Raw genomic sequence first — 14,362 nt, 5'->3', positions numbered from 1 at the left:
TTGCACAACTAGACTTGATGTGACAAAGAAAACCAGCACAGTTGCCACATATCTGCAGCATGAGTAAGGCTGCATACTTCCAACTTCATTACATCAGCCAACTCTGCTGTGCTTTAGTTGATCTGCATCTTAAGCCTGCACACAGGTCTTAGTTGTTTGTAGAGTTCACCATTTCAACACACTCCTGGCCAGTGTCCCTCATCCCTAACTCCTCAAACTTGAGATTAGTCTAGTATTCTACTGCCCATGTCGTAACGTACACCATGTCCTGTTCACCCATTACCCCTCAGCTTGCTGACCATAGGGTCCTGATTAAGTGAGATTTGGACTTTCAAAATTTTCACCCTTGATTTCAAATCCCTCTAAGTCCTTGTCCCTCCCTATCTCTGAAAACTTCTCCCGTCCTGTCTCTGCACTCTTTCAATCAAACCCGCTATATCATCCCTGTATTTAATTGCTCCACTTTTGGTGAGCAAGCCTTCAGCAACTCTGGAATACCTTCCCTAAACCTCTCCACCCCTCCATTACTCACTACTAAGAGTTGGATACTCTTAAATCCAACTCTTTGACCTTTGGTGATCTGCCCTAATGTCTCCTTTTATGCTTGGGTATCAATCTTTGATAATCCCTTTTGAAGTGCATGCAGACATTACACAAGAGGCATGACATAAATACAAATTATTATCATTATTGAGGCACTTGTTAGAAATTTCAGGTCCTACAGGAGATATCATGCTGTATTTGTCGAGGCATCTCCAGGATTAGATCCCAATATTTCATTTTGATACATTAGAAGAGCATAGAAGGGAATGTAAATTGGACGTCAACAGGTTCGGGTACTCTTTGAAAGGGTTTTCCAGTTAGTCTGTTTGGGGACCATGCATCACAGGAGCAAGAGAGCCTCACTCAGTCAATGACCCTAAACACACAGGGCCTCCATTTCTCCCATGCCTATCCTCAACTCAGTGGATTTCTTCTCATGGAATGCTTTTAAACTTGGAGTCTCTGTCCGCTACACTGATTTTAAACTCACCAATAGTATTGGAGGGGCCTCAGGAGTTAGCACTGCTGCCCCTGTGAGAGGCAGGCACATTATGCAGAGGGTGAGGGAAGAACATGAGGATCTGGGGAACCCATCCTTGTGCTGCATGAGTGTGGAAGCAGGATTTCTGCTGGTCTACGATCTCAATTCCGTCCCATGCACTAGTTAGGCCTACAAATGCATCTCAAAGCCTAGCACACTGAATCTCCAAACAAGTCTGTTCATCCAAGACCAGAACTCAACAAACATGTTAATTGGAAGTGCGTGGCTGTTTCATGATATGGTTAGATCAGATATTTTTATTAGTCACATGTACATCGAAACACACAGTGAAATGCATCTTTTGTGCAGTGTGTTCTGGGGGCAGCCCACAAGTGTCGCCACGCTTCTGGCAGCAACATAGCATGCCCATAACTTGCTAACCTGTACGTCTTTGGAATGTGGGAGGAAACCGGAGCACCCGGAGGAAACCCACGCAGACACGAGGAGAACGTACAAACTCCTTACAGACAGTAACCGGAATTGAACCAGGGTCGCTGGCGCTGTAATAGCGCTATGCCAACTGCTACACTACCGGATGTGTTCCTCTGTTTATAGTGCTCTTGAATACATTTTGGTGGATTGCACTGACAGTTGCCATGCTGATCGTTCTGTTGCCTTGTTTAGAATGCCTTTGGTTCTATTCTGGTGGTACTCCTTTTAACTGGATCATCTTTCAGGGAGTCACCTCCTACACCTTTCCTTTTCACTTGCCACACCTGTAGAACTTGTGTAAGAGATACATTTTTCAGGTCACCTGATAATGGAAGCCTCTTTGTTTCATGGGAAATACAAAAGTGCAGGAAAACTCAGCAGGTCAAAAATCTGAAACCTTACCTCTGTTTTTCTTTCCACCAATAATGCCTGACCTGCTAAGTATTCCCAGCTATTTCTGTTTTTAATTTTGGGCTTGCAACATCAACAGTTTCATTTTGTCTTTCACAATCCAGATTATGCAATGGAAGGTGTGTATTAGACTATGCAAGTTAACTAAAATACAAACAAAAAGACTTGCCTTTATAAAGCACCTTTCACAGCATCTTTAAAACATCTTTCAGAAATATGTTGCATTTGAAGTGTAGTCAATTTGATAGGAGTATAGGCAACCAAGTTAAAATAGAGCAGGATCCCACTAAACAGCTGAGTTAACTGCATGTGGAAACTGCTAAATTTCAGATCTGTACTTGTTTCCTCACCCCTCCCCCCCCCCCCCCACACACACACACACACACACACCACACACACACACACACACACACACACACACACACACAATAAGCATCGAGCTGCATGTTCCGACGTTGCAGCAACACTTCATAAGCACGTCATTGCTGTAAAGGAACGCCCTAAGAGACACTGTAGAAATGCCAGTCTTTTTTTTCCTCAAGATATTACATGTAATTACTATCTTTTTTTCTTAAAAAAAACTAGAGATATCCTGTGGGGACCCAGTACAAATTCCAAATGGGCTTGTACGAGGAGTACAACACCACATGGGCGACGTAGCAACATACTCGTGCTACAGTGGATATATGCTCGATGGGCACAGAACAAGTAGCTGCCTGCAGAATGGAACGTGGAGCACTCCACCCATTTGCCAAGGTTCTGAAAGTTTCCGTCCTGAACTGCTTGGTGGTTGCAATTCATTATTTAATGGTTGCACTAGAGTAGAAGGCCAGTATCTTTATCCCAGGAAACATCTGGTAGTAGAGGGCATGTATTTAAGGTGAGAGGGGGAAAGTACAAAGGAGAAGTGCAAAGCAGATTTTTTACAGAGAGTGGTAGGGGCCTGGAATGCACTGCCAGGGGTGGTGGTAGAGGCAAATAGCATAGGAGTGTCTAAGAGACTCTTAGATAGGCACATGAATATGCAGAGAAGAGAGGGATATAGTCAATGTGCAGGGAAGAGGGGTGAGATTAATTAGGAGTCATTGGTTTAATTAGTTCAGCACAACAATGTGGGCTGGAGGGCCTGTCCTGTGGTTTATTCTATGTTCTATGTCACCAAAAAAAAGCAAAATTGGGAAATTCTTGCTCTAAGAAAGTGTTATAATGAGTTACCTCCTTTAAGATCTTAAAACCCAACCTGAACATTTCACACACTGCTACATTGTGGGCTACAGCCACAAAATTCACACACTGATTCATGGATCTGTGCCAGGAAAGAAACCTCTCCACTGGCAGCCTGTTGGTTCCATTCTCCCCACTTCCCCCACCCCCCATCATTCTTTCACCACAGTTCCCTTCAAGCATTTACCTTCGATCACGCTTTCAGTCAATGTGTTCCAGCATTTTCTACTGTCCTGTATTACTGTCCAGTGATATCCAATTATTTGTCTTTATAAGATTCAAATGAAACTTGCTATTGACCATTTTGAAGAAAAGTTCATCATACTGATACTAACACAAAGAGGAGGATCATCCACTCAGTTTAAATCAGACATCCTCTGGTTTCTTCCCTTCCACAATTTCCTTTGCTGGTGACCAGGCTTTCAGCTTCCAAGGCTCTAACCTCTGGAATCTCCTCTCTTAACCTCACCACCTCTCTATTTTACATGAACTGCAAAATAGTAAAAAGAAGAGAAGGTAGTTGGCCTTAATGCACTTCGAGCCTGCTCTGACATTCAATAAAATCATGTCTGATCTGATCTTGGCCACAGCTCCATTCTTCTGTCTCTTTCCTCATAACCTCCACAATCTATGAATCTGTCTTGGCACAGAATAGATGCAATGACTCATTTCTTTGTGGTATGGTTTCTACACCACCTCTCTGACTATGCTTTTCATCACTGCCATAATACTACCTTCAGTGGTTAATTGCCTAATATTTGTCTGAATATTCCTTCTGTGAAATGCCCTGGGAAGATCACGACATTAAAAATTATGTAGTAAAGAATGCTGTAGTCACTATGCAAGCTTTGTTGTTCAGATGCTGAAATGAAATTTAAGCAGATATCTCAGGTAATCTTTACATGGAGGGGTATAGTAGGAAAGAACTAAATGTCCAGCACACTCTTAGTCACCTCTTTCAATCATTTTTCTTTAGTTTTAGGTTGTAGACAAAAAAAACTTTTATTGAAAATAAATCAATAGTAGCAAGGACATTGCTTCACAGAGTTTTTGTTTTCAACATGCTTTTTTGCAAGGGAAATCTCCTCAGGGGCACTTGGGGTGTTTCCACCCTCCAATCTGAAGTATTGTCACACCATAAACTTTAGTTATTGGTTTCCAGATTACTCATTGTGTTCAGACCAGAGAAAGAGACACCATTGTTAGGACCAAATCCTTTATTCCCCACCCAAAACTACATGAACTAAGTGGTGCCAAGGGAGAGTACAGTGAGAAAAACAGCAAGGAGGACCTTGCCTTTCTATTCGCACCTTTCATGACCTCAGAATATCTGCAGTGGTGTTGAACTGTAACGTTGGTATAATATACAAAATGTGGCGGCGTATTTATGCCCAACAATCTCTAGAGAAGTGTGATGATGACCATATATTACTTCGTTAATTGATATTGCTTAAGGTATCAAAAAAATTATAAAATGAATAATTTCTTTAGCTAGATTCTGCTCAGTTCCTTTACAAGAGTGTGGCATTGCCTGTATTTTAAATTTCTCACTCTTGTGTTCAAATCCCTCCATGGCCATGCTTCTCCCTAAGTCTGTCATCTCCTCCAGTCTTATGAAGATCTAACATGTCTGTGCTTCTCTATTTCTGGCCTCTTGACTTCCTTTGATGGTCATTCCCTCAACCAAAAGGCCCTAAGTCTAGAATTACCACCCCAAGCCTTTAAGTCTTTCTATCTCCTTTTTTTTTTATCACTTTAAGATGTTTCTTGAAACCCAGTTTTTGACCAGTCCTCTTTATCACCTGGCTAATGTTCTCAAATTCTTAATTTATTGGCTGATAATTGGTTCCTAAAAGATTTCTGGGATATTGTTGCTATATTAAAAGGACTATATAAGTAGAAGGGTTGTGCTTATTTTAGGGTGTGGTAACAGAGAGGGAGAAAAATTTACAGAAAACAATTAAACATGCCGTGCCATACTGTACAATGTAACAGTCCACTGCACCTATATCACTACTCGTCACCGCGCGGATACCTTCCTTGAATAACAATGCCACTTCACCTACTTTCCATTTTTGCCTATTCTTTTGGAACATCAAATAACCTGGAATATTGAGTTCTCAGTCTTAGTCACCCTGCAGCCGTGTATCTGTAACAGTTTTTAAATCAGACTCATTTATTTTTATTTGTATCATCAAGTCACCTACCTTATTACTGTGTCCCTGTAAGTCTCCCAGTTCATGATGCATCACAGTGTCTGAAGTTTGGACCAGTTCATCAACTTTGAGTCAATGTTCTTCAAGTAGCTAACACTTGCTGCACATACAATCATGGTGAACCACAATGCGGTCCACCAATCTCCATATATTGCAACTGCAACACATCATCTGCCCAGATAATTCTGTTCTATTTAAATAATTAGATTGGATTTAACTATTTTAAATGTGTTCTGCTAACACCCTTGATTTAAATCTCTTGACCATTTAGAAGAGACTGGAAAAAAAATGCCCACCAATGACCTACAGATGTCCTGTGATGTCACAAATTGTCAGGCTATGACCGCTCTCCCGGATTTCCACTTCTCACACTCCCTCAGCCTCTCTCTCCTTACATTCCCTCAGCTCCTTGGTCTCCCACTCTGTTCTCTTAGTCTCCCACTCTTTTTCCATGTGATTCAATAAACTATATAAATAATGTATTATTGTTACCATTTGAAATAGGAAAGATTTCTATTTCTTTAGCACCGTTAGAACCTCCAGATAACCCAAAGCGCTTCACACCGAATAAGGTAATGTTGTTTAATCATTGTTGTAGTGCAGGAAACTCAAAACCCAATTTACAGACAGCAGCTCCCACATACAGCTTCAGAGTTTTTCTTTCATCATCCTTTTTTGCAAGGGAAATCTCCTCAGGAGCACTGAGGATGGTGTCACCCTCCACCCTGAAGTATCATCACACCACAAGCTTTAATTATTGGTTTCTAGATTACTCATTGTGACCAGATAAACTGTTTTATTTCAGTGATGTTGATCAAGGGATAAATATTCACAGAGATACTTCTTCCCTAAAACAATTAGAGTAATATGCAGCACGTTAACAGGCCCTTCGGCCCAAATGGTCCATGCCGACCACAGCATCCTTCCTGCTAGTCTCAGTTGCCTACGTTCGGCCCGTAACCCTCTAAGCCCCTCCCCTCCATGTACCTGTCCAAATGCCTCTTAAATGTTGCAATTGTACCCCCCTGAACCACTTCCTCTCACAGCTCATTCCAGGTACTCACTACCCTCTGTGTAAAGAAGTTGCCTCTCAGGTCTCTTTTAAATCTCTCCCCTCTTATCTTGTATCTGTGCCGTCCAGTTTTGGACTCGCCAACCCTGGGGAAAAGACTATGAGCGCCCACCTTATCCATACCCCTCATAATTTTATAAACTTCTATGAGGTCACCCATCATTCTCTGGCACTCCAAGGAATAAAGATCCAGTGTGGCCAACCTCTCCCTATAACTCAGGCCTTCCAGTCCAGGAGGCATCCTCGTAAATCTCTTCTGCACCGTCTCCAGCTTGACAATATCTTTCCTGTAACTGGGTGGCCAAAACTGTACACGATACTCCAAGTGCGGCCTCACCAATGACTTATATAACTGCAACATAATGTCCCTACTTCAAAACCCAATGCCCTGACTGATGAAGGCCAACATGCTAAACCCCTTCTTCACCACCCTGTCTACCTGTGTGGCCACTTTCAGCGAACTGTGCACTTGTACTCCCAGATCACTTTACTCCACAACATTCGTCAGTGCCCTGCCATTCATTGAATAAGTCCTACTCTGGTTTGAATGTCCAAAATATATCACCACACACTTATCTAAGTTGAAATCCATTTGCCATTCCTCAGCCCATTCTCCCTAACGGATCAAGATCACTTTGCAATTCATTGTAACCTGCTTCACTATCAACAAGACCCCCTAATTTGGTATCGTCAGCAAGCTTGCTAATCATGCCATGTATATTCATATCCATGAATAACAGAGGTCCCAACACTGACCCCTGGGGCACCTCACTAGTTACAGGCCTCCAGTCGGAGAATCGACCTTCAAACATCACCCTCTACTTCCTATCATTGAGCCAATTCTGAATCCACCTCGCTAGCTCCCCCTGAATCCCATGCGACCTAACCTTCTAGATCAGCCTACCATGCAGGACCTTGTCAACACCCTTACTAAAGTCCATATAGACATCATCCACTGCCCTACCTTCATCTATCCCCTTAGTTACCTCTTCAAAAAACTCCAAAGATTCGTCAGACATGACCTCCCATGCACAAAACCATGCTGACTATTCCTGATCAGGCCTTGGCTATCCAAGTGATAGTAGATCTTGTTCCTCAGAATTCCCTCCAGTAACTTCTCTGCAGCTGAGGTCAAGGTCACCAGCCTGTAGTTCCCTGGCCTGTCCTTGCTACCCTCTTGAACAATGGAACATTAGCCACCCTCCAGTCTTCTAGAACTTCGCCAGTGGCTAACAACGAAGCAAATATCTCTACAAGCGCCTCCGCGATTTCTTCTGTAGCCTCCTATAAGGTCCAGGGGTGCACTTGGTCAGGCCCTGGGGATTTGCCCACCTAAGTGTGCTTCAAGGCTGCAAGTACTCCTTTCTCTTAATAAGCATATGATCCAAGACCTCACTAATTATTGCCCTTATTTCTTTGGCATCCATGACATACTCCTTAGTAAACACCAAGGAGAAATAGACATTAAAAATCTCAGCCATCTCCTGTGGCTCCACACATCGGCGGCCCTGATGGTCTTTAAGAGGACTTAGTCCCTCCCTAGTCACCCTTTTACTGTTAATATAACTGAAGAACCTCTTGGGATTATCTTTAACCCTGCCTGCCAAATCCATCTTATATCCTCTTTTTGCCCTCCTGATTTCCCTCTTAAGCCTGGTCTTAAACTTTTTATATTCGTCGAGGGATTAATTTGTACCCAGCTGCCTAAACATGATGTACGCTTCCTTCTTTTTCCTGACCAGAGCCTTGGTATCTCTCGTCAGCCAGGGTTCCCTGAACTTGGTATGTCTACCCTTCACCCTAACAGGAATATTGCTGCCCCTGGACTCTTGATATGACCCTTTTAAAAGCCTCCCACTTGCCAACTGTTCCTTTGTCTTTAAATAGAGTCACCCAGTCGACCCCAACTAGATCCTGCCTAATGCCCTCAAAGTTGGCCCTGCTCCAGTTCAGGACTTTAACCTGTGAACCTTTTCTATCTTTTCCCATAACTATTTTAAAACTAATAGAATTGTGGTCACTGGACCCAAAGTGCTCCCCAACTGCCACTCCAGTTACTTGGCCTGCCTAGTTCCTTAAGATGAAATCCAGTATTGCTTGTTCCCGAGTAGGGTTCTCTGTATATTGCATGAGGAAACTGTCATGGATGCCCTGTACAAATTTCACCCCATCCAGGCCCTTTGCACTTTGGGTGACGCAGTCAATACCAGGAAAATTAAATCTCCCACTAGCACTACCCTACTATTCTCACAACTGCGTGCAATTTCTCAACACATCTGCTCCTCAAGTTCCCGCTGACTGTTGGGGGGTCTATAATAGAGCCCTACCAAGGTGACCATCCCCTTCTTATTTCTAAGTTCTACCCAAATGGCCTTGTTAGATGATCCCTCAAGAATATTTTCTCTGCTGTTATGTCCTCTCTTATCAAAAAGGCAACACCCCCTCCACTCTTACCTGTTCCTATGTCATGCCTAAAGTATCGGTATCCTGGAACATTGAGCTGCCAGTCCTGCCCCTCCCTCAACAATGTTTCTGCTATGGCCACAATATCCCAGTCTCTAGAGGCAATCCACACCCTCAGTTCGTCAACCTTCCCTGTTAAGCCCCGTGCATTGAAATAGATGCAATTTAAAGCAGTAGTTCTATCTGCCCTTTTACTGTAAATGTGGCTGTCCTGATTGCTAAGCTTACACGCTTTGGTTGCTGCACGTACCCCTGTCTTCTGACTGACTTCAGTCTCTTGAGTCCCACCCCCTGCCAATCTAGTTTAAACCTTTCCTGGTGGCAAAAGCAAATTTCCCCACTAGGATGTCAGTACCTCTCTGGTTCAAGTGCACCCCATCCCTCTGGTACAGTTCGCCTCTACCCCAGAAGAGATCCCATTGACCCAAGAATCTGAATCCATACCCCCTGCACCAGCTCTTCAGCCACACATTCATCTGGCCTATCTTTCTATTCCTGGACTCAATAGCACGTGGCACCAGGAGTAATCCACAGATCCCTATCCTCGAGGTCCTGCATTTTAATTTTTTTCCTAACTCCCAATACTCATTCTGCAGGACCTCATTCCTTGTTCTTCCTACGTCATTTTTACCAACATGTACAATGGCTGCTCACCCTGCCCCTCAAGAATTTTCTGCAGCCGTTCAGAGACATCCTTGACCCTGGCACCCAGGAGGCAACACACCATCTTGGCATCTCTTCTGCAGCCACAGAATCTCCTGTAAATGATGAATATTGAGAAAGACACCAGGATAACTCACCTGCTACACTTTAAGTTAGTGAAATGGGCATTTTCTCATCTGAAAGAGCCTCATTCTAACTTAAGTGAAATATGGATCATTTGCTATCATTGGATTCACACACTTAACCATCAAGTAGTACTCCTCTGAAGCTGATGTTATATAAATGATCGTACTTCCCTGTAATTTTCAGTAATGTTCAGAACAGTGGAATGAAGAGTTAACTGGAATTCAGCCTATGCTTAATGTTAGAATGTCGCTGAGCTTCACGTTAACCACTGTTTCCACTCCTCCAGCTGTTTGCAGGTTTCCTTGTCAGAACGGGGGAGTTTGCAATAGGCCAAACACCTGCACTTGCCCAGATGGATGGATGGGGCGACTCTGCGAAACACGTATGTATTACCTGAATGACTCATTCCCTTGGCTGCAGCACTACTATTACATCTTATGTAGCTTCACCATTCTGGTTAACATAGCTTTGGTACAACATTGCTGCAGTGACATCAGTACTCAAACATTATGACAATAGAGCTTGAGGGTATAAATTAATAAACTGTGACATAGTCTCTGGTGTGATGCTGTTGTTCTGGATTCTGCAATCCCAACAATATCTGTTGTCTTTAGGCTCAGCTATTCACTTGCTAGCTCTGTTTGGGCACATTCCCAGCCCCTATTCCTCCCACTGATCCATGCTGTAGGCAAACTGTTTTCCCACAGCACATACGAAAACAAAAGTAATTGTAAACCAAGACTGCAGATGCTGGAAATCTGAAATAAGAACAAAATGCCAGAGAGATCCAACAAACCATGCAGCATCTGCAGAGAGAGGCAAAGGGAGTCAAACACCCTGGATCAACTATCTTCAGTCAGAGTGCTAGGAAAATGAACACTGTAATGTGATTGCATGATTCTTGATTAAACTGTGTTGTTTCCTCTACTTCCAATATTTTTATTTGATGTGAAAAGGAAAACATTTTTTTTTGTCCTGATGCATTGAGGCACTGACTTTCATTTTCTGAGGGTTTGTGAATGGATTTTGTATCATCAGCACACATAAGAACAAAGGAAAGTCAGATGCTCCAACATTTCCCTTCCCACAGATGCAACCAGACCTGCTGAGTATTTCCAGCATTCTCTGTTTCGGTAGTATATTAGAACAAGAAATAGAATCAGAACAATCAACCCTCTCATCTGCTCTGCCATTTAATAAGATTATGGCTGATCTTTTACCTCAGCTCTGTTTTGCTATACTGACCCCTTATTCTTTGATTTCATTAATATGCAAAAATCTATCAATCTTTCCTCACTTTATCATGGAAAGAATTGATAAATTAGTTTATTATTGTCACATGTACCTAGGTACAGTGAAAAACTTTGTTTTGCATGCCATCCATACAGATCATTTCATTACAACAGTGTATTGAGGTAGTACAAGGGAAAACGATAACAGAATGCAGAATAAAGTGTTGCAGTTCCAGAGAAAGTGATTAAGAGAATTTCATTAATGAAGCAGCTGATGATAAATATTTCCACGACAGTGTCCTTCTCTTGGACTTGGGGTGATTGACTGCCATGATCCACAGCCATCTTTCTTTCACATTGACTTAAATTTTGCGAGGGCTTTTTGTGCTATTTGCTAAATGCAGCCTTAATGTCAAGCACAATCCACTCTTATCTCACTTTTTGAATTCACCTCTTCTGCCCATGTTTCGACCAAAACTAGAATGAGATCTGGAGCTGAGTGGAACCATAGCTGAGCTTCGATGAGTAGGTTATTGATGAGAAAGTGCCACTTGAGCATGGTCATCACTTTTCTCATGATTGAGAATTGACAATTGGGGCAGTAGTTGGCATGATAGAATTTTTAGTGTCATTTGGGCACAGGATATCACCTGGCCAATGTTCCTTTGTGTCTGGTAGATACCACTTGTGGAACTGTACTAGAACAACTCGGCTGGAGGTGTGCCTGACTCTGGAGCACAAGCCTTCAGGATTGCAGCCAGATGTGTAGACGATGCATCCAGTGTATTTATAAAGATCTTTGATCATATAGGCTGTTTAGACGGCCTTTTCAACTCATCCGTCAGCTTCAAAATCTTGTGTATGTGGAAAGTGAAGAAAGGCTGGGTCCTGGATTTTGGCCAGCCTAACAATGTCAATTGCAGTCTGCTCACCGGGCTTCCCAGCAACACCTTTAAGGGAGGACCAGGGAGAAGGGCAGAGGAGATCAAGAAAGTCACCTGGGTCCACGTAGAGAATGGACTTGTCCCATCTCGATCATATTCACCCCTGTCTCCCCACTTTCACCCACTGTTTTCTCCTTGCTCACTCTCCTCTCCTCTCTCTCTTCCAATACCCTGTCCTCCAGCCCCACCTCTTTTTGCCCCAATACCTCCCCTGCTTCAATCCCCTGCCCTCTCTCCCCTACTGATCTCCAAGCCACCAGCAAGCTACCTTAAGTAAATATGTGATTAGGAAAACTGTGCTTCTTTCAAGTCTTGCAGGCGTGGCACTTCGTTGATTTCCTGAAGCATGTCTGCCTGTCAAATGTACTGACGTACTATGTCAGGAATCACACCCAAAAAAGGCAGAGAATCATCCAGTACTGAAAAGTGGGAAGTAAAGTTCCTCTTTTAAGAGGCACTCTTCTTCAGATTCATTTCTGTAATTCACCAGTTGATTTCATTGTGCTGTATATCTCCAGCATTTTCTGCTTTTATTTCAGATTTACGGCTCTTTATATTTAATCTGGTTTGTGTCTTTGCCTGGTTAGGGTGCCTGAGGCTGTATTTCATGATAGATGAAGATGCCAGCGGGGGCCCACAGTAGGAGGCTGCTTTGGAAAGAGGAACTTTCCCTGTCCTGATGCGGGGTCTCGACCTAAGCATCAACCATCACTCTGCCTCCACAGATGCTGCCTGACCTGCTGAGTTCCTCCAGCAGCTTGTTTTTTTGCTCCAGATCTGCAGTCTCTCATGTCACCAACCTTCCCTGTATCCTGTCTGACAAAGCAACTTAACTCATTCTCTCTGTAACATGCAGTATGAAGGGCGTGCATTTGTATTGCTTCTTTCAGGACATCCAGAATTGATTTACAGCCAATGAAGTATTTTTCAAAATGTGTTGTAAGGATGGAAACATGGCAGACAATTCATGCAGAGCAGTGTGAGAGTAAGCAGATAACTCGCTCCTTCTCGCTGTTGGTTGAATGATAAATGCAGACTGGCACAGCAAGGAGCAGGTTCCTCCATGCCTTAGAAGTAGTACCAGGTGATACATATCCAACTGAGAGGAAACCGGTCAGTTTCTGATGTTGGTTCACGGAGAAATTTTTATCCGAGTCAAAATTTTTGTCATGCCCCACCATGAGCAGGTTGGACTGAAAGACCATTTCAGTGCTGTAAAAATTCCATGTGAAAGTGCATTTTAAAAATAACAAACAGACCTATTAAAGACCATAACCTCAAGTGTAATATCCCCAGGCCCATTTCCCATCAATGTTTTGTGATCTGGAGAATGCCGGCAAGACCAACAATTTATTGCCCATGCATAAATGCCTTTAGAAGGTGCCAGTGAGCCACCTCCTTGAACTGCTGCAGTCCTTCGCTGAAGATATTCCCAAAAGGCCGTTGGGGAGGCAGATTTAAACCAAGTGATGGTGACTCAATTTCCCATTCAGGTTGGTGTGACTTGGACAGCAACGTGCAAGTAGTGGTGTTCCTATGCGTCTCCTATGTTCTTGTCCTTTTTGCAGGCAGGTGTCTTGGACTTAGTACATGCTGTGAGAACTATCTAGGGTATTAGCTACAGCGTAGGCCTGCCCTTGCAGCATAATATTAGGTGTCTGATCCATTTGAGTTTCTGGATAATGGTGAACCCCACATGTTGATGGTCAGGGGCAGGGCAATGGTAATGTCATGGAAGATCATGGTAGGTAGTTAGACTCTGTCTCATTGGAGATAATCATAGCCTGCTATTTGCTTGTTATTTATGAGCCCTGGTACCTGGATGTTACAGGTACGAATTGCATCATTGAAAACTTGAACTGAACATCAGCAAACATTGTCATTTCTGACCTGGTGGAGGAAGATAGGTCATTGATGCAGCTGAAGATGGTTAAGGCACATTGGGCATCTCTCCTGCAAGATTTCTATGGACAAGTCAGGCCCAACTTGTCCTTGGGCCTGAATTTGGTACAGCACCCTCCCGTTTTGTACCCCAACCCCCACCACCCTGTTTACCAAGTCCATGATATCTTTTGAATTAAACTGAGGCCCCATCTGCTCTTTTAGGTGCAAATAAGAGATCCCATAGGCACTATTTTGAAGAAGAGCATTCAACATGCTAAGCACAAGTGATTTGGTCAATACCACGATGTTATTTATGGGAGCTTGTTGTGCCCAAATTGACATTGTAACAGTACTTAATTGATGACAAAGGGTTTGGGGAATGACCAGTCGGTATCTAAGTACAAGTATTTCTTTTTTTTAAACATTATTTATTTACAAAGACAGACATGGTTTTCTAATCATCTGAGATGTGCACTTTATGGGACCTGACCTCTGCAGGAGGAGGCTTAGTAATCCTTTGACTCTTAACCAAAATTAGAATCCAGCATTATGGCTTGAAGAATACACAGTATAACTCCATGGATGCTGCCTGACCTGCTGAGTTCCTCCAG

At 43.1% G+C, this 14,362-nt stretch overlaps 1 protein-coding gene across 1 annotated transcript in view; it reads left to right on the top strand.

The window, feature by feature from the left end:
- Window positions 1-14,362, top strand: part of LOC127572555 (sushi, von Willebrand factor type A, EGF and pentraxin domain-containing protein 1-like) — a 186,209-nt gene that overhangs the window by 157,716 nt on the left and 14,131 nt on the right. The window contains 2 exon segments of the mRNA XM_052019945.1: window positions 2,513-2,683; window positions 9,978-10,073. Of these exon segments, the coding sequence (XP_051875905.1) occupies window positions 2,513-2,683; window positions 9,978-10,073 (267 nt within the window).

Source organism: Pristis pectinata, chromosome 7 (genome assembly GCF_009764475.1).
Source record: "Pristis pectinata isolate sPriPec2 chromosome 7, sPriPec2.1.pri, whole genome shotgun sequence".
Classification (NCBI taxonomy): Eukaryota; Metazoa; Chordata; class Chondrichthyes; order Rhinopristiformes; family Pristidae; genus Pristis; species Pristis pectinata.
The sequence above is the reverse complement of the archived record's forward strand: the minus strand, read 5'-3'. Positions and strand labels throughout refer to the sequence as shown.